The 21271-nt window shown below is 39.6% G+C and overlaps 1 protein-coding gene across 2 annotated transcripts; it reads right to left on the bottom strand.

Moving 5' to 3' along the window:
* Window positions 1-1807: 1807 nt before the first annotated feature.
* Window positions 1808-19565, bottom strand: chrna1 (cholinergic receptor, nicotinic, alpha 1 (muscle)). Of its 2 annotated transcripts, XM_039783877.1 has the most exons (10): window positions 19511-19565; window positions 12181-12323; window positions 6089-6133; window positions 5578-5687; window positions 5282-5477; window positions 4861-5098; window positions 4143-4366; window positions 3907-4021; window positions 2987-3111; window positions 1808-2186 (listed from the first exon to the last, which is right to left on the bottom strand). In XM_039783877.1, the coding sequence occupies exons 1-10, from the start codon at window positions 19563-19565 to the stop codon at window positions 2058-2060; spliced, it is 1380 nt and encodes a 459-aa protein (XP_039639811.1). In that variant the 3' UTR covers window positions 1808-2057. The 2 variants fall into 2 exon arrangements, with proteins under 2 accessions (XP_039639811.1, XP_039639812.1); XM_039783878.1 differs by lacking the exons at window positions 12181-12323; window positions 19511-19565 and adding an exon at window positions 10084-10400.
* Between the last annotated feature and the right edge of the window lie 1706 nt (window positions 19566-21271).

Genomic DNA, 21271 nt, shown 5'->3' with positions numbered 1-21271 from the left:
AAACACACCTATAACCTATGTGTGCCATCCCTTTTGAAGTTGTATTCAAATCAGACAGTGTTTTTTCCTGGGGAAAAAAAAGTTAGTTTGACAAGGAAACGCAACCTACAAAGTGCACAATCAAATTAGATTTTTGGCCTGCTATGAAGGATAAGTAATAACTCACTTACATACAATATATTATGATAAAACAATAAATTAAGATAAAAATGGTAGAAAGTAAATAATGTATTTTATTTTTTCACTCTAATTCACATCTACATAACTGCAAATATAAAAAAAAAAAAATAAGATCAGCGCAATATGACAGCAGAACTTTATTGTATAATTAAACCAAACTAAATGGATGTTCTATTATCATATGGAATCACAGCTGCAAAAGAAATCAAGTTGCCTTCAGCTGGTTGCTGTTTACATAGGCCGCAACACTAGAGCTGTGATATTGCTTTACAGTATTCCTTTGCTATGTCACTGTTTATTTTATTTGCTATGGCACAATTAAAGCTGCACATAACACACCTTATCAGCATAAATCCCATGTTCCTGAAAGGAGTTAAAATTATTTGACCTTATTTATTTAAATGGTAACTTAAAGCTTTAGTGCGTAACTTTTTTTATATTAATGAACGTCCGTTACATTCAAGCCGTTGCCAAATGAGTTGTTACAAAGCTAATTAAGACTATCAGCTCAACACAACTCTCTCTGGATTTCTCAGTATGGCTATGTTCAGAAGATTGTGGCGTCCGGCAACCTTTGCGCACAGAAACTCGGAATTGAAGATAATTACCTCTTCTGAAGAGTCCATGTTTTTTTAATCCTCCGTGTCCTCCTTGGTTATAAGCAACTGCGTGGAGGAGGGGTGGGGGTGGGTGCGCGATCACGGAAGGCTTGTATCATGTGGACGCGCTGACAGAGTTGTTGTCATTACTTAGAATTCCTCATGGGGGCGACAGAAACTATGCACTACAGCTTTAATAAAACTTTATAGGCTCCATGCCTTTGTTGGCTCCCCGTTTACCAGTAACTCCACCTACAACAGGTCTGTTGTTCTTAGTATTTACAGATTTTCACTGAAAAATAGTTTTTTTAAAGCGGCAGATCAGTTCAAACTGATTTTCAACCATAGTCCTTCAATGTGGTTGAAAATCATGTATCGAAACGATATTAAAAACTAATGAGCTCTTAACAAACTGTTCAACAGAGTAAAGAGGAATTGACATGCAGTGAGTTACAAAGCAAACCTTGCCACTAAGCCATATTTACACAATTCATAACCTTAACCCATAAATATAAATGAGAAGTTTAGAAGTCAAGTGAGTGTCAGGCAAAACGAAACAACCATACTTCCAGGCAGGCATATATCTTGCCTGCACCCAAAGACCAAGTCTGTCATCAACCAGACTCCGTCTATACAACTAGCAGTAAAGTTGGATTGAAATAAAAATAAAATTCGTACACAACACAGGTTTCTATGTAGACAATCGCTCTAAACTGGAGCCCTCGACTGCCCTACAGTACAATAATGGGATGGAGAATGTTAAATTAGACAGTGCATGTATTTGCTATACAGCATCCATTCTCAGTTGATCCTCAGCACAGCGGACATGATCTCATGTTAAAAGTCTGTTTTAACATTGAAGAAAATCCTCGGGCCCAAACCTTAAACCGAGCTGCCAAAAAAGGCAAAACAAAACAAATACATTTTTACTGTTATGGCTTTTACATGAGAGTGATACCATACACTCACCATAGTGAATCACAGCAATGAAACACTGTACAAAAACTCAAATAATAAACAAGAATAACTTCAAGTATGACCCATGTAGATCACAAGACTCATGCCTTTAAAATGCAAGCTTTACTGCAGTCTCCCCAATTTCAGTAAATACAAACGTGCACATTCAAAGGCGACACAAGAGTGATTTGAAAATGAACTCAAACTTTGTACGTGTGTGAGGGGGAAAAAGAGAGCAAACACAACCTCAACCAATGATAAACGTGGTTCTGATGCCTCTCCAAGTGTGACGACAGACGTACTCCTTCGTGGGTCAGGCCTCTACAGCATGTTGAGCTCGATGAGTCTCCCAGCAAAGACGGCAAGCGTCCCGATGATGCACACGGCCATGAAAACACAGAGCAGGATGTGGTCCAAAACCATGGCAACAAACTTCCACTCCTCTGCTGCCTGGAACGAGACGAAACGAGGCAGTATTGGTTTGCTGGTTTATGTTTTGAAGTTTGCTTTACAGACACACAAGAGATATTAAGAAGACAATAAAGTGCTTTTTGGGTTCAAGTCTGCCAGTACCAGTGAACATCACAGTTTGCCTAGTTAGCAGGATATTTGTTTGACGTTTGGATACATATGCTTATTGGCAGAGGGAACGGAACATTGATAAAACTCCGAAGCTGGAGAAAGCAGCTGGTTAGCTTAGCCCAGCACAAAGAGTGAAAACAAGGTAAAAAGCCACCCTGGCTCTGGCCAGAAGTACAAAATAAAATGCCCAAAAAGGCCTTGGAAATATTTGACTTCATGTGCTTTTTCACAGTTTCCACATTCATAATACATATCTGATATGTGCCACATGTGACCAAGTACATTTGAAGTAAACAATAAAATGCCTACCAGCACCTCTAAAGCTCACTAACAACACATTTTACCTTGTTTGTTTAATCCATACAAAAAAATTATTGTACAAGGACAAGTTGTGGTGACAAGAATTCAGGAAGTCACTGTGAAATGTAATTAAATCTTTGCTATTTTTGCTACTGCAATCACTTGAATAGCACATTTAACTCATGATAATATATCACTACTTTTGATGCAGATAAAAATATTCAACATAACATTTTAGATTTTTAAAATACAACATTTTGACTATTGTGCAGCTTTGATAGAGGCATTTTAGTTGGATGGTTTTATGTATTTGACAAACTTATAGGTTCATACATTTATGTCCATTATCCATGCAGGCGTTGTCTTACATTGTTAGATTCCTCGTCTGATTTCATGGTCTCAGCGATGTATTTCACCCCTTCAATGGCGCTGCGGACATCAGGGTTTTTAGAGATGGGGGACTGGTAGGTGACACTGGTGGGGGTGGGGTTACCTGCAGGGGAGAGACAGGATGTAGTTGTGGGGATGCACAGAAAGAGATACTGCACCCTGGTAATGTGTTTCGGACTTATGTGGTGTATTCTGCTTTTTAATCATGAAGCATATTACAGCACTTTAATGTTTTAATTAGTGTTTCTTCACATCTGGGATCAGTTGGAATTATCTCTGTGACTCACATTATCTAAAACGTTTCCACTGATAATACCACCAGCATGTTACGCTGCACTAACATTCCCAGGGTATAAACAATCTGGCTCCCTGTCCCAGAACACGTACTGCTACCACTTGTCCTCTGTCAAAATGATTGTGGGTTCTGTCATTTAGTTGTAGCCTAGTCTATATCCACGACGTTCCACTTCCGGGATTACTCCGGTTGTGCCGGAAATTTCGCCGGATGCCACTCTTTTTGGCTGGATGTCCGTTACCTTCCGCTTTCTTTGTGGTGGAATTTTAAACTCCGGTGGATTTGTGAGGACTATGGTTAACTGCTCCTCAGATCTCTGCAGGGTAAATCCAGACAGCTAGCTAGACTATCTGTCCAATCTGAGTTTTCTGTTGCACGACTAAAACAACTTTTCTAAAACAAGTTCCTTCCCGAGGCTATTTTACAGCGGCACCGTGGCGGGAGCTTAGCGCCGCCCAAGACGATTGTGATTGGTTTATAGAATTGCCAGTAAACCAGAGCACGTTTTTCTCCCATCCCGGAATGTTGTGTGGACTAGCCAGACCCTCCTTCCCAGCGCTGTGGAGGAAGGGTCTGGCAATGCGAGACTAGTTGTAGCCTTGCCTGAGATGTCAGAGATGTCCATGTCAGTTGGGAACAACCTCTTCTGCCGGATCTCCTGACTGGGACGCTTCATTGTTGAGAAGAACATCATGTTGGGAATGGTTTCGATGAAGACCTGAGAGACAAACAGATGCAGGTATTGATTACATTCCTTTTCATTCATTCATTTTTATCAGTCACATACAGCAAAAAATTTTTAAAGCATCGTAGGTAGATAATAACAACAAAACGTAAACCTTGCGGATCCAGGCGGGCATGGTGTGCGTGCTGGGCGAGCGGTGATGTGTGTTGATGACGATGACGGTGATGATGATGGAGGCGATGACAAACACCATTGTGAAGAGCATGTATTTCCCTATGAGAGGCACAGCGCTGGAAGTGGAAGGGATCAGCTCCACAATAACCAGCAGAAAGACAGTCAGAGACAGCAGGACAGAGATGGAGAGAGTCATCTTTTCACCTGGAGACAGAGAGGTGGACACAAAAACAGACATTCAGGCTACTTTTACACTTTTAAACAGTTCTTATAGAAGAAACTGGTGGCCAGTTAGGGCTTTCCGGACAAAAGACTAACTTGTCACTAACTTGTGTTTTATTTATGACCTAGTGTTACAGAATCACACCCAAGAATAGGAATATAGTTCATGTAGTACAAGCAAATGACTGGAACATTCCAATCTGTCACATTAGATTTAATGGATTTTCCACATAAGATAGTGGCCCAAAAAGGGCCTGGAAATATTTGACTTCATGTGCTTTTTCACAGTTTCCATAGTCATAACACATATCTGATATGTGCCACATGTGACCAAGTACATTTGAAATGAGTTACGTGTACCAACTTGTGAAAATAGGGTATGGTCATACCTACTCTATTTAGTCACCATCAAAGTTTAAAAGATTTTTTTTTGGACACGTTTCTACGCACTTCAGAACCCACCAGGATCTACGTACCGGAGTCAGTAGGCAGGTAGAAGACCAGTCCGGTGAGAAAAGAGAACAGCATGCAGGGAATGATGACGTTGACGATGAAATAGAGAGGCAGCCGCAGCATCAGGAAATGGTAGGTGATGTCAAGGTATGGTGTGTCGGGACAGCAGGTGTAGTAAACCCAGTGTTTCCAGCTCCTGTAGTCCTTTAACACCCATTCACCCGACTCCATAAAGTTACTGAGGTCAGGCCGATCACTGTCCTAAAAGGCAGAAGAGTAGGACATAATGCCCAACAATATATTACAAAAGGGATAAGAGCATTTGGGGTTGAACTATGGTGTTATGACAGGAATGATAGGATGGTTAAATTCATTGTTTTTTGGGGGGGGGATAGATACTAAATCTGTAGTCATTTGAAACAGCAGACACTAAGTCACACTCACTGGATTGATGACGACCAGCTTTCCATCGTATGTCCAGGTTCCCAGTTTCATGCTACAGTTCTGCAGGTCAAATGGGAAATGGAGGACGATAATCTCACAGTAACTCTTAAAGATGGCTGGAGGGTTCCATGTTATCATCCCAGTGTGCTCCAACAGGACTTTAGTTTCATGGATGATGGCAAAGTCACCATCAGCGCTGTAGAAGAGCAGGACAGGGACAGAGGAGAGGAGCAGTGAGATGTTTAAGGAATGCTAAATGTAAAAGGGTGTTTGAGAATATAAGAGCGTGTGTTTACTTGTTGTATAGCACCAGGTCAGGTTTCCATATGTCGGTTGAAGGGACTCTTATCTTCCGGATGCCTCCGTATTCATCTGGATTCCACTTCAGGTTCACATCTAGCCATTGCTGGGGTGAAAATCCGGAAATTTAGATAATGTAGTCACTAATGTTCTAAAAAAACTCTACAGCAGATTAGTTGTTAAAAACTAAGAACAGTTTGATAACTCACTGACACTCTTTGCCTTTGTTGGTAAAACCATTGACAGTTATGAGCAAACCTAAGCATTGCTTTACTTAAAAATAGACCACAATGATCTTGAATGACTGTAATAGAAGTAATAGAGAGGATCTTTCTAACAATTGTGGGGCCTAATTTCCAAATGCTGTTATAGTGGCCTATTTGCAATGTAGCGTACCTTCTTTTGTAAATCTTGTGACCTAGTTAGCATTTTTATTGGGATTTTTAGATAAATGGTTAGCACACATTTTTGTTCTTGTTGTCCTGAATTCAACACATTCATATTTACCTGTCTGAGACGGACATTACTGGTCACAATCTGGTTAACTTCATCCTGAGAGATGCAGAAAAAGACAGCAAGTACATTTTCTAATTTGTACGCTTATAACCATTTAGAACAAAACAATAAAAAGCACATATAGAGGCAAAGTTTTCCCTCCATTTTAGTGCATAAGCTCTTGAATCCCTCAATTAAATGTTAATGGTTGAGCAAACTGAAATGTGACTTCAGCCAGAGAATATCTAATAAGGGGAGAACTTCAACTCCCTGGAAATCTCCGGCTTCTGAACTGGTTGCAGTTCCACTCTGGTTCCATATGAGGGCGCTCACGGGCAAGTGCAGAATGAATGGTGGTCTATGGAGCTCTACCCCTCAAAATCCACTTTCCTCAGGATATAGTTTTTGTCTAGTAATTTGAATGTTGCATTTGAAAGGGGAGGCTAAGAAAGTACACACTGCTGGGTGGTAGATTTTTTAAAGTTGCTTTTTTGTTCTAAAAAGCCTTTTAAAATGTCAATGACGTCATACACATCGTACAGCCAGAGATACTTGCTGCGTTCATGCCACCTCGGAATAACAGGCACCGCCCCCCTGGTTACGTTGTTTTTCCGACTGGCAGCGTTCACATGGTCGGGATGCGTGTTCTTCTTCTTCTGTTATATTGGCGTTTGGCATAACAACTTTTTGCATGACTGCCACCAACGGTTGGCCGTAGCCGAGAGCATCAGGTGTGTGAAAACATGGAGGCCACAATAACAAAAGATTTGCTGCTGTTTTCTTATACGAGCATCCAAACAGCACATCGCCAGGTGTTTGTTTGTGTTATCTGGAGGACAACGAACGGGAAAAGACACGGATAATGTGTTGTTTTTTTATACATAGGCCGAATTTATGAATAATTTGAAACATATTATGTCTGTGTATGTGTCTTGGCAGAGGCATTTGTCCACAATAAACAGTTTATTATCATTAAAATATGTTCAGTGAACCAAAGTCGCCTCCATCAAACGTCAGTTGTCAACAACACGTCACCAACTGGGGAACTCGGTTATCAAAATCCAGCCCGAGTTTCCCACCTCTGATTCCCACAGGACGTTACATGAATGGTGACGTTTTCACTCGGAAAAACGTTTTTCCGATGTCCATGAACGCACGGACTGCTTTACGGCAAGCTCTGTGTCACTTCCTTTTTTCTCTCGAGGCATCGTCAACACAGCTGACAGGTTAGGCTCTCCCTGTCAATACACGCGCTAGAAAGAGGTTTGCTAATGTTTTAAAGACCACGCCGAAATATTCACTCTGACATTCTGGTTCCACTTCGGCTGCCATCAAGCGGGATCTCTGGTCGTAATCAGTCCTTCACTGACCAGTCAGCATTTATTAGCAGAATGCTAGTGTGTTACGACTCAACCTGTAAAAAATCAAAAGGACATAAGTACTCGTTCATTTGACTTTCGACCTACAATCCATGTTGAACTTGCAAAAACTACAATCAAACGACAAAAAGCAATTCATTTTGCACTGGACCACGATCACCCTGAGTGGAACTCTGGTGGAACTGCAACCAAGTTCGGTACAATGGGGCTTAATAGGGAGTGAACAGGCTCTCTGTAGACGGGCTCTTCATCAGCTAAAAAATATTTCTACACCAACTTATGGAGGAAATATTTATTCATAATTCAAAATGAAAGTCCAAAGAGAAATTGAAAGTCCAAAGAGAAAACAAAGCGAGGTGAAATTTAAAAATATTATTATTTTTTTCATTTGGCTTTGGCTTTTGAATTTCAATTTATCATTGGCTTTTAATTTCCATTTAATATTTGGCTTTTGAATTTCAATTTAACATTGGCTTTTAATTTTCATTTAATATTTGGCTTTTGAATTTCAATTTAACATTGGCTTTTAATTTTCATTTAATATTTGGCTTTTGAATTTCAATTTAACATTGGCTTTTAATTTTCATTTAATATTTGGCTTTTGAATTTCTATTTAACATTGGCTTTTAATTTTCATTTAATATTTGGCTTTTGAATTTCAATTTAACATTGGCTTTTAATTTTCATTTAATATTTGGCTTTTGAATTTCTATTTAACATTGGCTTTTAATTTTCATTTAATATTTGGCTTTTGAATTTCCATTTAACATTGCCTTTTCATTTGGACTTGACACATGTCAATGTAAATGAGGAGGCGTGGCCCAAAGGCTGGTGGGAGGGTCTGAAACGAAAGGGGTGCAGAGGCACCTTATAACAGCAGGGGGAGCAGACTGCTGAGGAGCACACTGTTGAGCGTCTGTCTGCAGCTTCACCACCTTGGCCAGGCTTGGCCTCTTATTTCACATGATAGAAAATGATGATGTAGGCTAAACACAAACGACATTTCATGCAACAACAGTGAAGTTTTCATGCAGTTACTATAATTGCGCCCGTGTTAGTGAGGACTAGATTAGGACTGTATTTAAAGCTGATTCTGGTTCCCAACGTCGCACTAGGTGTGTCTGTTTAAAACACGGACTCAGACAACTTCTCTCTTTTGATGTTATATTTAATTAAGCAACAGTAGAAACATGGGTGTGGGTAGCTCTGCTACGTGTGTTTGTGTGTCGTCAGATCTCGAGGACGCACACACGCACACAATCTCAAACGGATCGTCATCGTCCAAACTGTGACCTCTCCTTTTTCTTTCTCTCACTTTTTTTCTCCGGGTGGTGCGCGCGGTGTGAGGTGTGTGTCCACGCTATTCTCCAACATGTACTCACAACAATCACTCCTGATTGACGGCCTTTTGTACAGCCCGTGTAGGCTAGTTTTTCAGACTTCCAGCTAACAGCGGTGTCTGTAAGCATCACTGGCCCATGTTAAATTGAAATTAAAAAGCCAAATATTAAATGAAAATTAAAAGCCAATGATAAATTGAAATTCAAAAGCCAAATATTAAATTCAAAAGCCAAAGCCAAATGAAAAAAATAATATTTTTAATTTCATCTCGCTTTGTTTTCTCTTTGGACTTTCAATTTGAAATATTTCCTCCATACCAACTTGTCAAAGCAAAGAAAAACATTTTCTGAGATGGCCACAACCACCTCGCCATTGCGCCACCTGCTGTGTTTTTTAGTGGTAGCCTACTGAGTAATTTAGAAATGAATATAGGTCTGGACTGGATTAATGCATAACACATCCTCGGTTGCTATTTATCTTTATTCTACAATTTATGATCACTGACTGTATAGAACAGTTTAAATTTAAAATTTGCTCTCAATGTCATGGGCCTGGTTTGTGGGAAAACAACAGTGCGCATGCTCAAAGCCATTGAACTGTCAGTACCCTACTGTTGTCCTCATTGGCTGGTAGTTGTCACTGGACACTGGCAGAAGTTAGTAGGCTTTCTTATATACTGTCTATGGTTTAACGTTACCCGCCATAACCATGAACGACATGGATTATCTTTTACAGCACACATGTAAAAGTCTACCTTTTGAAAAAAAACTTGAGATAAAGCACCTTGGTGCTCACCAGCGACGGTATGATGTTATAAACCAAACCGCCTGTAAAAATATTCGCATTTACCGTGGAGTGATTATCCGGGAAAAATGGCTAACTGAGAAGACATAGCTTCCCGTGTGCTATTCGGAGGGGATTGTAACGCTACCTGGGCAAGAACAGGCTTTCAGGATCTCAAGCACCTTTCTGCGGTGATTAAGGTTAGCTAACATGAAAGCAGCAGAGTAACAGGGAAAATTGAAAACTGCCTTTGCTCCCAGTAGTAAAGCTTTTCATCAACAGTGCTAACGCTAGTTAGCTTACTTAGCTAATTGCTGTCCACTTGACGTCTTGTGGGGAAAAGATGGATACTGCGACACGAGGAGAGAAGAGAAGACCGGAGTAGTAAGAAGTGTCGTCGAAGGACTTGACAAGCGAATGTCAGCCATGGTCTAGCTACTTCTTTACAGACTGGTAAAGCTAAGGACCCAGAAGGAGAGCTACAACAGTAAGAGAGCGACTTACTTGTATTTGCATTTTGCCTAATGTGTTTTCTGGCCGCCGTGCTGAGACGATATGCTTGTCGTAACCTGGTTCTAAAGTATGGGTAGCATACCCCTCAAAAGACCTACACAAAGGATTCCGATCTTACTGATGCATCCGCTTCATTGGGAAACTTTAAACCATCTGGTCTACTAATTTACTGATAAAGCTAAGTTTAGTTGTTTTATTTCCATCTTCATAATTATTTAAAGGTCCTAGTCTGAACAACTGTGTTTTCAGTTAGTGTGGCTGATTAGACCTCTTCCCAAGACTGTGTAGGTGTGTATAGGCTGATTAATTACACCTTTATCATTCTTTTTGGTGAATGAAGATTTGTGACTTAATAATTTCCCATTAAAGCTCCAGCCCACCTTCAACCTAAGCAGAGCTCTAATCAGCCAGAAAACACCTGCGTGGGTGTTCAAGGGCTTTACATTGTTTTAGTTTTAAATGCCTATTCCTTGTGAAGTGTCTGGACCCAGTGCCTGGACACAGAAGTAGAGCAGTTGATTTATATTTGCGTTGTGTTTTGTGGCGGCAGTGCCATGACTGAGCTGATATGCGTGTTCTAAACCCCTGTTTCTATGGGTGGCATACCCTTCAAAAGGCATACATCAATTACAATTTTGCCTCCACTTCAGTGGGAAACTTTGTATCCTTTGGTCTACTATTGACATAGCTAAACTCATTTTTATTTCCATCTGAAAATGATTTCACCCGTTGTAATCTTGACACATTTAGCCTAGGCCATATAGACTTTTAACCGATTCACGATCCATTGTTACATCCCTACTATTCACTTCATACACTATGAAGTGCCATGGTCATCTTCTTTACAGCCTGGACCCAGAAGGAGAGCTACAAACCGTAAGAGCAATTTATCTGTATTTTGCATTGTGCATGTGTGTTTTTTGCGGCTGCCGTGCCATCACTGAAACAATATGTTTGCTATGACCCTGATGCTAAAGTATGGGTGGCATACCCCACATAGGCATACATGGCTGCTGAGCCAAGCCTATTGTCATTTGGCCTCTGTCACCTTGTTGCATTGTGTTCTCATGACACAGTGTTGCTGGATTCATGTGAGCCTTGGTCTTTACTGTGTCAAAACTCCTCGTTGTTTTACATGAGGTTTGCATTTTTTTGGTTGCCACGCCATCACATGGTCTAAAAAGCTTGTGACTTTCTGTCTGTATGTGACATAAACCTTGTTGCTTGAGTGTATTTTAAATGGTAATTGAAAAGAGATGCTATATGTGTTGGAGAATATTATGTGTTTCACACAATTTGGCCAGTGCTTACGATTTCATCCTTTCTGTATAGACTGACTAGGTTTTCAGACAGTGGCATTTGCTATTATAGCTCTAGTTTTGTGATCCATATATGGCTGTGACTTTTTCCTCTGATGAATAGGACTGTTTACATGTATTTTTATATTTGATTTTAAATTAGTTTGATAAATCCTATATTTAACTTCAATTAACAGAGCATCATTGAGTTAACAACAATCGTGAAGTGAAACCATGCTGCCAATATGTCTGGTCTTAAATCGTGACTGCCTTATTAAGCTATGTTTCCAGTCCATCAAACAGCTTGTCTAATGCTGCCTTGTTTTGAACTATGTAATACAATTGGAACATTTCTTTGAGTTGGCAAATTTATACAAATTGTGGCATATATATATATATATATATATATATATATATATATATATATATATATATATATATATATATATATATATATATAAAAAATGTGTGCAGTACACAGGGTTTAAAGTAGTGAAATGTTTTACTGAAACAGCAGTTTTTTCTGGAGAGTACAATTCTTACCAGTCTGCAAAGTGAAACCAGAATTACAGATGTTAGTGCTTTCTTACATTACATTAGTATGACAGCCTTCAATTTCTTTCTTCATGTAAAAGGCAGAAATGGAATAATGGATGGATGGTCTTCACTAACACCATTTATTTAGAGGAAACCTGAAAGCCTCAAGTGATAATGTTGTGAATATGTCATGCCACTTACATCATTATTTTATTTAGCTTTTTCCAATATCAACTCTTTCCCTCTCCCTTACCACACTGATAAGCTGTATTAGCTGCAGTCCCACGGTGACCACTACGGCTTCACTGAAGTGGTTAACGGGACGTACCACCTTGTTGTAACCAGTAAATAGGGTTTTCACCAGACGAGTCTCATCCTCTGAGCAGAACACTGGACCTAGGACACACAAAACATTCTGTCAGACTTTATTTTGTTACACTTGTCTCATCTTCTAAATGTATGGATAGAGAGGTTGGGGATCAGACTGAAATGATTTAAGTGAAGGACTTAAAAACCTTCGAACTTTACTTGGATCTAAAATCAATAATGTGCAATGTTCAATATTTGTGCTGTTGACACATTCATAACAAATGCTATTTTTGGCTCACTTTGGTTGAAGTACACAGTATGACATGTTGCCATACCCAGCTGACGCCCATGTCCAACCAAATGTTTTCACACTGGAACTAAAATCACAGCTGAAGCGAGAGGGAGGCCAGCACATTGCTTTTAACTGTGATTCACAGAGCAAACATTTCCCAGGCTTACAACCAGCAACCTGAAACCCTTCAAAGTGACTGCGAGAGTTTAAGTAGGAAGATCGAGGAAATATCAGATGAGAGAGACGGGCAGGGACAGGCACATGCAGACAGATCTACCGCAACAGCAGTCAAGTGACTGGCATGCCATATTGGTGAAAAGCCTCCGCACTGCATGTCCCATGAGCTGTCTAGGCATTGCGATCAAGTAGGTTTCTGTATAAATCCTTAGAGCGGAACCTAATCTCAGTGTTAAGAGGGTGTTGTGAAAACCAGCCCTGGCCAATCCACTTGACATTAAGTCTGCATCCGTTAGTGCTCAGAACAGTTAACCTGCATTTAACACCTCTTCATACAAAAGCTGTTTCCAGCAAACTGACTTGTAGGCCTTTTTTTTTTTTTTAAACCATGACTTTATGAGCCTATAAATTATGCTTGGCCTATGGGATATTCAACATCAAAATATAGCCTTCTACAGCCCAATGCAGCCTAGAGCAGCTTCACTTGTTGGTTACTGATGAACTAGAGACATAAAACAGAAAATATTTGTATTTATTTATTCATTAATTATAATAATTCTTACTCCCAGTTGGCCTGTCTGCCCCCGGCAGGCTTTTAGGAGGCATTGCATTGACAGGAGTGTGTTTATCTGTACTACATCTGACCTGTGTGGGAAGCTTTTATGAAACTGTGCCCTTGTTCCAGATTTTCTTTTGGCAGTTTTACACTTTTTTTTAATACTCTTAAAGTTTGGTGTTTTGTGTGGCTGGGAGGGTTACTTTGATACCAGAATTCAGAAACAAAAACTGTGCTGTGTGACTTTGATTTTTGACCTTTACGTTGCTAAAATAATCCCAACAGTTTATTACATCATCATTTAAAAATCAGCAGACTAGATGTTGGCAGTAGTTGAAATCTTTAACTATTTTACAAACAATACAATGATGAGTACTTGTTTAGAACTGTTGAGGTGTGAAATGTACATAAGCTTTACTTTTGTTGTTGTGTGAACATAAGAGAGCCTGAACAATACTGAATTTGTGAAGCTAATACTTGATGTTAATATGTGATCATGCCAGATACACACGGATGGAATACATCCCTCAAATGTGATTTTTATTTTAGAGATTCTGACTGCAAATTATTTTTTTATATTTGCAAACGTGTATCTATGATCAGTATTAGCAGATAATATATTAAGGTACTGTTCTGGTTCTACCAGAAACAATAGGCATATCATATTTGAAATTAACCTTCAGTCTCCAATAGGCTGGTAACCACTCTCAAGCCAGAACTAACATAACTTGAGTCTTTATCTTGCCCACGTTTTGCCACTATTATTGTAGTAGGCTATACTTTGTACTACAAGTGGACTATCTCATCCCCTTTGTTCATGTATCACCGTAAACGCATTGTGTAGTTTTGTTATAATGTGACTAAGCAGATTAGCATAGTGCTGCTTGCCAGACTGGGAATGTGCTGGCAATCCACACCCAGCCTGAACTGAGCAGGCTAGGATCTAGTTTCATTTAGCCAGCAAGAAAACGCACGCACGCACGCACGCACGCACGCACATGCACGCACATGCACGCACATGTACACGCATGCACGCACGTAATCAGAATACCCTATTATAATCCCAAAATAATTATCGTCATTGGTTTGTATAGTTGTAATTGCGTACTGCTTCTGGACATCACGCACCAGAAAACCATAGCACCTTTTATAGGTAGGAGTAGCCCTTAAGACAAACCCACCCGCCCCAAACAACTATCATCGTCCAGCGTGACGTTTCACGGTCAACATCGTTATATGCCAAGTCAGTAGACCTCATCCAACCCTATTGTTTACAGTACTGATGTTCATTTCCCTGGCTGTCTGTCACTGACTGCCTGCTCCCTGTCTGTTGTCTTGCTAACACGCTTTGATCTGGCCACATGCAAAAATAGATGGGAGGGAAGGCGGGACAGTGGAGCCACTTGGAGCTGTCAATCATTGCCTACTCTCAACTCCACTTTCCGCATGATACTGAACTACCACAGGAAAATAAAACCGCGAAGGCTCTTTCTATTTTCTGCCACTTTCTAGCTGAAAAGGAACTAAAGTGTGGGTGTGGATATTATTTTGAGTTGTATTTGAGTCTATGATTTTGTGGGCGTGAAGCACGCTTTAGACCAAATGTCTTGTGACAGGATGGGAAAATGCTGTTGAGTAAAGTGAATTGGTCCTACTGTTACAATGCATTTGAGCAGGGCTTTAAAAGCTGAGGAACTAGCCACTTACCCTTAAAATTGCCTCATCTGTCTGCTTTCCCAATTAACTTTTGTAACCTTTTTAGAGAACGGGCATGAATTGTTACCTTCATTCATTCGATCAAGGTTTAATGGATATGGTTGGCTATAGATGGCTAGTTCGCTTACTCTGATCATTGCATTGTGTCTGTGCTGACAGTCACACCTGTTACTCAAACACTAAACTGGTTATTGTTTCTGGCTGACACCAAAAACTGAATTTTCTTGTTGATCTTGTGTATAGCTGAAAGTTTTCTGCTGTTTCTCTTTATGTAACTATCTCATAAAGAGACCGATCTGTTCTATGTTTGACCACCCAATCATGGGAAAAATGCTTAGGCAACCTTCACTAAATACAACCATAATAAAATAAGATATATACATCTAATTGGATCTTTATTAAAAAATTATGCTACCACAACCAATAACTAAATATCAGTCCCTCCAGAAAAACGCGATTATGTGATCGCCTAATTCAATGCATAATCGGCCAAAGTCCGCATATTGATGCGGGGACCGCATTTTTTCAAATACGCCGCACTTTTGCCACAGAAATTGCCGATTTCCGCGCAAAATATGCGGGGCTTGCATGATTTCATAATCCCCGCATTTTCGTTGCAAATAACTCACATATATCTTAGCAGAAAGTTGAAAAATTTTGCGTTTACTTCACACGAGCAGCCATTTTCCTGTTACCATGGGAACGTTATGATGTGACGTAATAACGCGACGTGAACATCATCGAAAAGCAGGGTGTTGGGGGAATCACTTTTTTTTCTTTTTTTTTTTTATCAAACTGCAGCTTTTGCAAGTTCCCGCAATTTCATCGCATAAAATTGCATAAATATCCCACATATTCCACTATTATTATTATTATTATTATTATTATTATTATTATTATTATTATTATTATTATTATTATCATCACAAAAAAACTGCATTTTTCTGGAAGGACTGAAAAATGGCAGCTGCTTACAAAACAGTGGCATGGAAGGCCACAGTGTGATTTTTTTTTTATTTATTTATTTTTTTTTGAATAATGCTATCTGAAGATCTTCATTTATTTAACACGAGACATAACGGTCATGATTGGAGGCTGGAATAATCTCTGATGTACCGACAAGCAAGCTCCAGCTAGTAAATATTTTCCAAAGTGGATGTGTAGCATCCGGGAATAAAGACCTTCAAAAGATTTACTGAGCACCATTTTATTGCACATCTGCAGTGATGCAGATAATGTCCACCTGGTGTCTTACAGGCTGCATCCATTCACCCTGTCACACCATCTCTATCTGGCCACCACATCAATTTGTCACCAATGTGTTTAATAAAATGTGCCAGTACCCAAGTCACTGAATTGCATAGGGTAAATTACTATTGAAACTCATAGTTGGTAGACTGTTAATTTGTTGCTTCACGGCAGGTATGAGTGGATCATTTAATTTGATGAGTAGATGTTTTCAGTAATTAAAGTTAGGGTCTCTTCATTTGCTTTTTGCTGCTTACCAGATGAACATTCTGTTATAAATACTGTCTTTCTTTCCAGAGTTGCGATACCCAGAACATGTGTTCAAGTGATAGATTGACTAACTGGTTGTTAGACTGTTCCAGTATTTGAATGGTCACACGTTTAATCCCCCCCCCCCAGAGACAGTATGTGCATCAACAGGCATGTGCCCCGTCCAAGTGTCCTTGAACAAAGACACTGAACCCATACCTCCTCACTGATAAATATAAATCACTCTTGAAGAGGACAACAGCTACAGAAAATGCCTAAAATAAGAATGCAGCAAGGAATGCTAACAATGCTGAGTTTCCTATTTTAGGGTAGCTGAAGAGAACAAATGCTAACACTCATTTCTAGAAGTGCTTTGCACATAAAGTAACATGCACAAATTCAAAGATTCAGTTGTAAGATGCTTCTTCATGCATACATCTATGGGTGGGCGTTATCATGATATATTATGCGATTCAGAATAGTAGAAGATGAAAATCACGATTCTTTTCCCTAATATTTACACCATGGTAGCTGTGCCTTTTTTAATGTCTTTAGTTTTGTTGGGCCATTGTGGGAAATCAATGAGCGAGTCCGCTTTATGGCAGTATTATATCTCTATGATTTTTGCATCATTGTGATGAAACACTTTGATTTGTTCGTTTTGTTTGATTTAAATCACTAGATTAACCAAAACAAAGAGATTCCTATGTGATTCTTTGCAGGGACGGACTGACAATCTGTGCGTTCTGGAAAAGTCCAGAACGGCCAACCGACGGCCGTCGGCACAAAAAATCAAAGTCTATTAAAGCGATATTAACAGCCAACAGCAGGGAGCGCAAATACAATCACTTAAATGCTACTTATAAACATAAAACTGAAGAAGAAGACTAGGCCTACATCATTAGACGTGAGTTAATTGTGCCAGGAGCAGGAAACATTGTAGGCTGCCTTTATCCCTATCTTAGCGAATTGCATAGTCAGCTCAACATGTGCATCATGATTATGAAAATGATCGTGCCATTTAGTGCTGTCAAACTTAACGTGTTTAATAATTTTTGTTAGGTTAATTTGAAACATTAAACGCCTTATAAATGAATCGCGGGTTGACCGCGATTTCACTTGGTTGTATATGAGAGGTTGTAATGAGCTCACTTTTGCTGCTAGGATGAGGAAAACATCAGGCATGCATTGGTACCACTCTAAACGTGCTAACAAACAGGGAAGGGGGCAAAATAATTCACCAAATGTAACCAAAAGTTTAACCAAACATCCTAGCTTGCACTTTGTCTGTCTTCCATCAGAGTGCAGTTTTTCCTTGTCTTTCATATTTGCGTTTACTATTGTGGAACTGGCAAAGACCTGGGGGTTGTTTGTGAAAGCTTCACAGACAACATTGATAGGGCCTAGTCATTTACATCATTTCACAGCCTTAATATGAATCAAAAGTGTTAAATAACTTTGAGAAAATATTAAATAGGTTATTCAATGCTAATCCTTTAACACAAAGCAACACATGTTATATATATTTATATTTGAATAGTATATAGTAACTAACACTGTCAGTGTACTTTTGGTATAGACCTAAAACTACACTAATCTAATCCCCATGTTCAGGTACAGCAAGTAGCCTACTTTATCTCTGAAAGTGTTGTCATTAATACTCTGTACTGTTTTATAATTACAAGTTTGTGTAATTTGGGGTTTCTGTAGCCAGTGACATTTCATTATTTGTATTTTATTTTTAATGCAGATGTAGCCTAATGGCATTGAAGGCTGAGGCTTCATTAATAAACACAACCCCAGTTATCATCATTGGTTTTGAGATGTTACTTGCTGTGAATAGCTTGTCTGATAGGCTACAGTATTGTGGCATAGTATCAGGACATCCTGGCTAGTGTCTGTCGTGCACGGCTATGGGCGAATGGCCGGATGATGGGCCTATTTGGGAGAAAGTCCAGGGCTGTTTTTTAGCCCCAGTCCATCCCTGATTCTTTGTTTTATCCATAAACTGTTTTCTCAAAGGTGCCGTAGGTAGGATTGCGAAGATCCAGGATTTAGGCAAAAAATTTGAACATCGACAACTTCTCAGTCCCTCCCCCCACAAGGGAGAATGAATGCATGTGCATGAGCTGTGATTGACACGCAGTTAGTCACCCCTGGCCCTGGTGTATCTGAACAGGGAGCGGAGGATTTTTGCAAATCACACTACAGGCTGTTGGTGGTGCCAGAGGAGCCGGATTGTTTTTAAATGACCTGCTTCATGTAGTTCTACTGGAACATAGGGTCAGTTTCAGCAAATATGACAAAGTTAGTTTTTTAAGGCTTACCTACTGCACCTTTTTGAAGTTTTTTTTTTTTTTTTTTTTTCTAAAAAAATGTACTTAGCACGGTATATCTATATTGTGAAAATAATACATATACGGGAAAAGAGGATTTAATTCATATTCCCTAGTCTGCATTGTAGCTTTTTTTTTTTTGGTTCCCAGGCCACGTGTCAGGAAGCTGTCTCCTGTTTCTGAGCAATGCCACTCCACACACCAGTCTCTGGAGAGATCAGTACTTTCTCTACAGAGAACATGTATTTAGCAACATGCATGCCTAAATACATACATACATACATACATACATACATAACCCTAAGAAACTAAAAAACGTAGACTAGTAATTTTAGTTATAGTTAATAGTATTGTTCAAAGAACATTGGTCAAAGAAAACATATCTACATTTACAGTACCTCTTTATTCTGCAATTTTAGGACCTGTGCTGCCATAGCAAGCCCAGCAAGCCCTTTCTATATTGATACTGTACATATTTGTACATTTGTTAGTATCTTTTTACATGTATGTACACACACATATATTCTGTATTCTGTATTTATGTTCTTGACTGCAGTACTTTGTTCACTTTTTAATTTGTAAGCACCTAAAATACCAAGGCAAATTCCTTGCAAGTAATAATTCTGATTCTGAAAACATAACCAGGTTTCAACAAGGTTGAAATATACACATATACACACACACACACAGGATGACTTACCGGCAAGTACACCGAGGATCCATGCCAGAAAGATCTGGACCTTAGAGAGGTTCATTTCTCCACCAGACGTTTATGAAAACTGCCCTGAAATCTACAGCATCTACAGTTTTAATGTGTCGTTAAACAGTTAGCAGGTCGCAAGCTAACCACAAGCTAACTGACTACACACAGAAGCAGACATATGCACTAAAGCTGTAGCACTCACTTTGGAGTTAAAGTGAGTACTGGGAAGTGAACTCTGAGCTCTGGTTTCTCCACTCCACCTCCCCCACCCAACAACATCCCAACCTCTCAGCACACTTCAAGGCACAGGAGACAGCTGTGTGTGTGTGTGTGTGTGTGTGTGTGTGTGTTTTTTGAATATACACAAATCAACACTGTCCTCATTTCTCATACATGTGGAAGTTTTTCTTATGGCAACGACTCCAGTATAGCATCTTATATCAGTGAGATGGAGAAGCAGAGGGCATGACGACAGACAGCGCAGGGGTACAAGTAAAGACAGACTGATGGACAGTTTAGGGGACAGGACAGAAACAGGGAGGCAGACAGGAGGACAGCTGAGAGCTGTCACTGATGGAATGAGAAGCATGTCCACACATGCTACTTCCAGAAAACACACAGACACACTGTACCCACCATCCTGCCAGCATGCATGCCATGACAGGAAACTCACCAGTGTATGTGTGTGTGTCAGACTGAACAACTGACCAGTTCCACATCTCACAAAGACAAAAAAGATTAGAATTTTCACTGCGTCTTAAGGTGCCGTTTTATGCCAAGAGCTCTGACAGACTGTTTCATGTGGACACACTGCAGCAATGGGCAGTATGAGAAACATAAAGTGTTTTGAATATCAAAGCATGTAAACCTATTCTAGGAGACCCCAAGAGTACAAATATGATGCTGAAAAGGAGTAAATAGGGGCTCTTTAAAAGTAAAGTCTAGAGATTAATAGGCCTAGTGGATTTGTTGTTTGGTCCAATCAGAGATCCTGGATTGAATTCAGAAAGCTAAATAAGTTTAATTTTCTTCAAAATCAATGGAATAACAATTTGTTCTTTAATTCAATTTTTGTCAATAATAACAAAAACTAGAAACTACACATGGTAAGTGGCTCAAGCATTTCAAGTGGGAGCAGTATACTCTTAAATTCTAGCTGTATTTGCCTCTTTCTGCAGAGGGACAATATTGTATGCCGATCGTCTTCAAATTTTAACATTTTTGTGCAAAACAATCCGAGGATTCAGATGTTCCCCTGGGATAGAGTTGTAGTGCTGTGCCAAAGGAGAATGCAATTAACAGTGGAAGCAGACACACTTTGTAAATTCCTTAACACAAGATACAAACATAGAGTTTACTTGAAGGTAAAAGTAAAAGGTGGGCAAACCACAACCAATCACAACACTGTAATGTGTATCATGGGCAATGAACTTCAGCTCACGTAACCTGCCATGCTGCTGTACTGCTAAATACAACAGTATAACCTCTCCTTCCTAATGCTTGGACTTCATGACATTAGTGTTCACGATAAACTCTTTGTGGGAAATGTTTTCTGTTTTTTTTTTACTCTGCATTAAACTGAACATACTGTGGTTCTGACTTAGGAATCTGGTCCCTCTGCTGGTCATACAAACAGCACATTTTATGCCAATGTCTAGCTCATATTTTCCTTGCTAGCTGTCAAGACTATTGCAGCTCTTACCAATGTGTCGCTTGTTCTTTATTAGGTTTCGCCTAGGACCATTAGGGTCATTTTAT

Source organism: Perca fluviatilis, chromosome 19 (assembly GCF_010015445.1).
Source record: "Perca fluviatilis chromosome 19, GENO_Pfluv_1.0, whole genome shotgun sequence".
NCBI lineage: Eukaryota > Metazoa > Chordata > Actinopteri > Perciformes > Percidae > Perca > Perca fluviatilis.
Note: the sequence above shows the minus strand (reverse complement) of the source record. Positions and strands in the feature narration are given on the sequence as shown.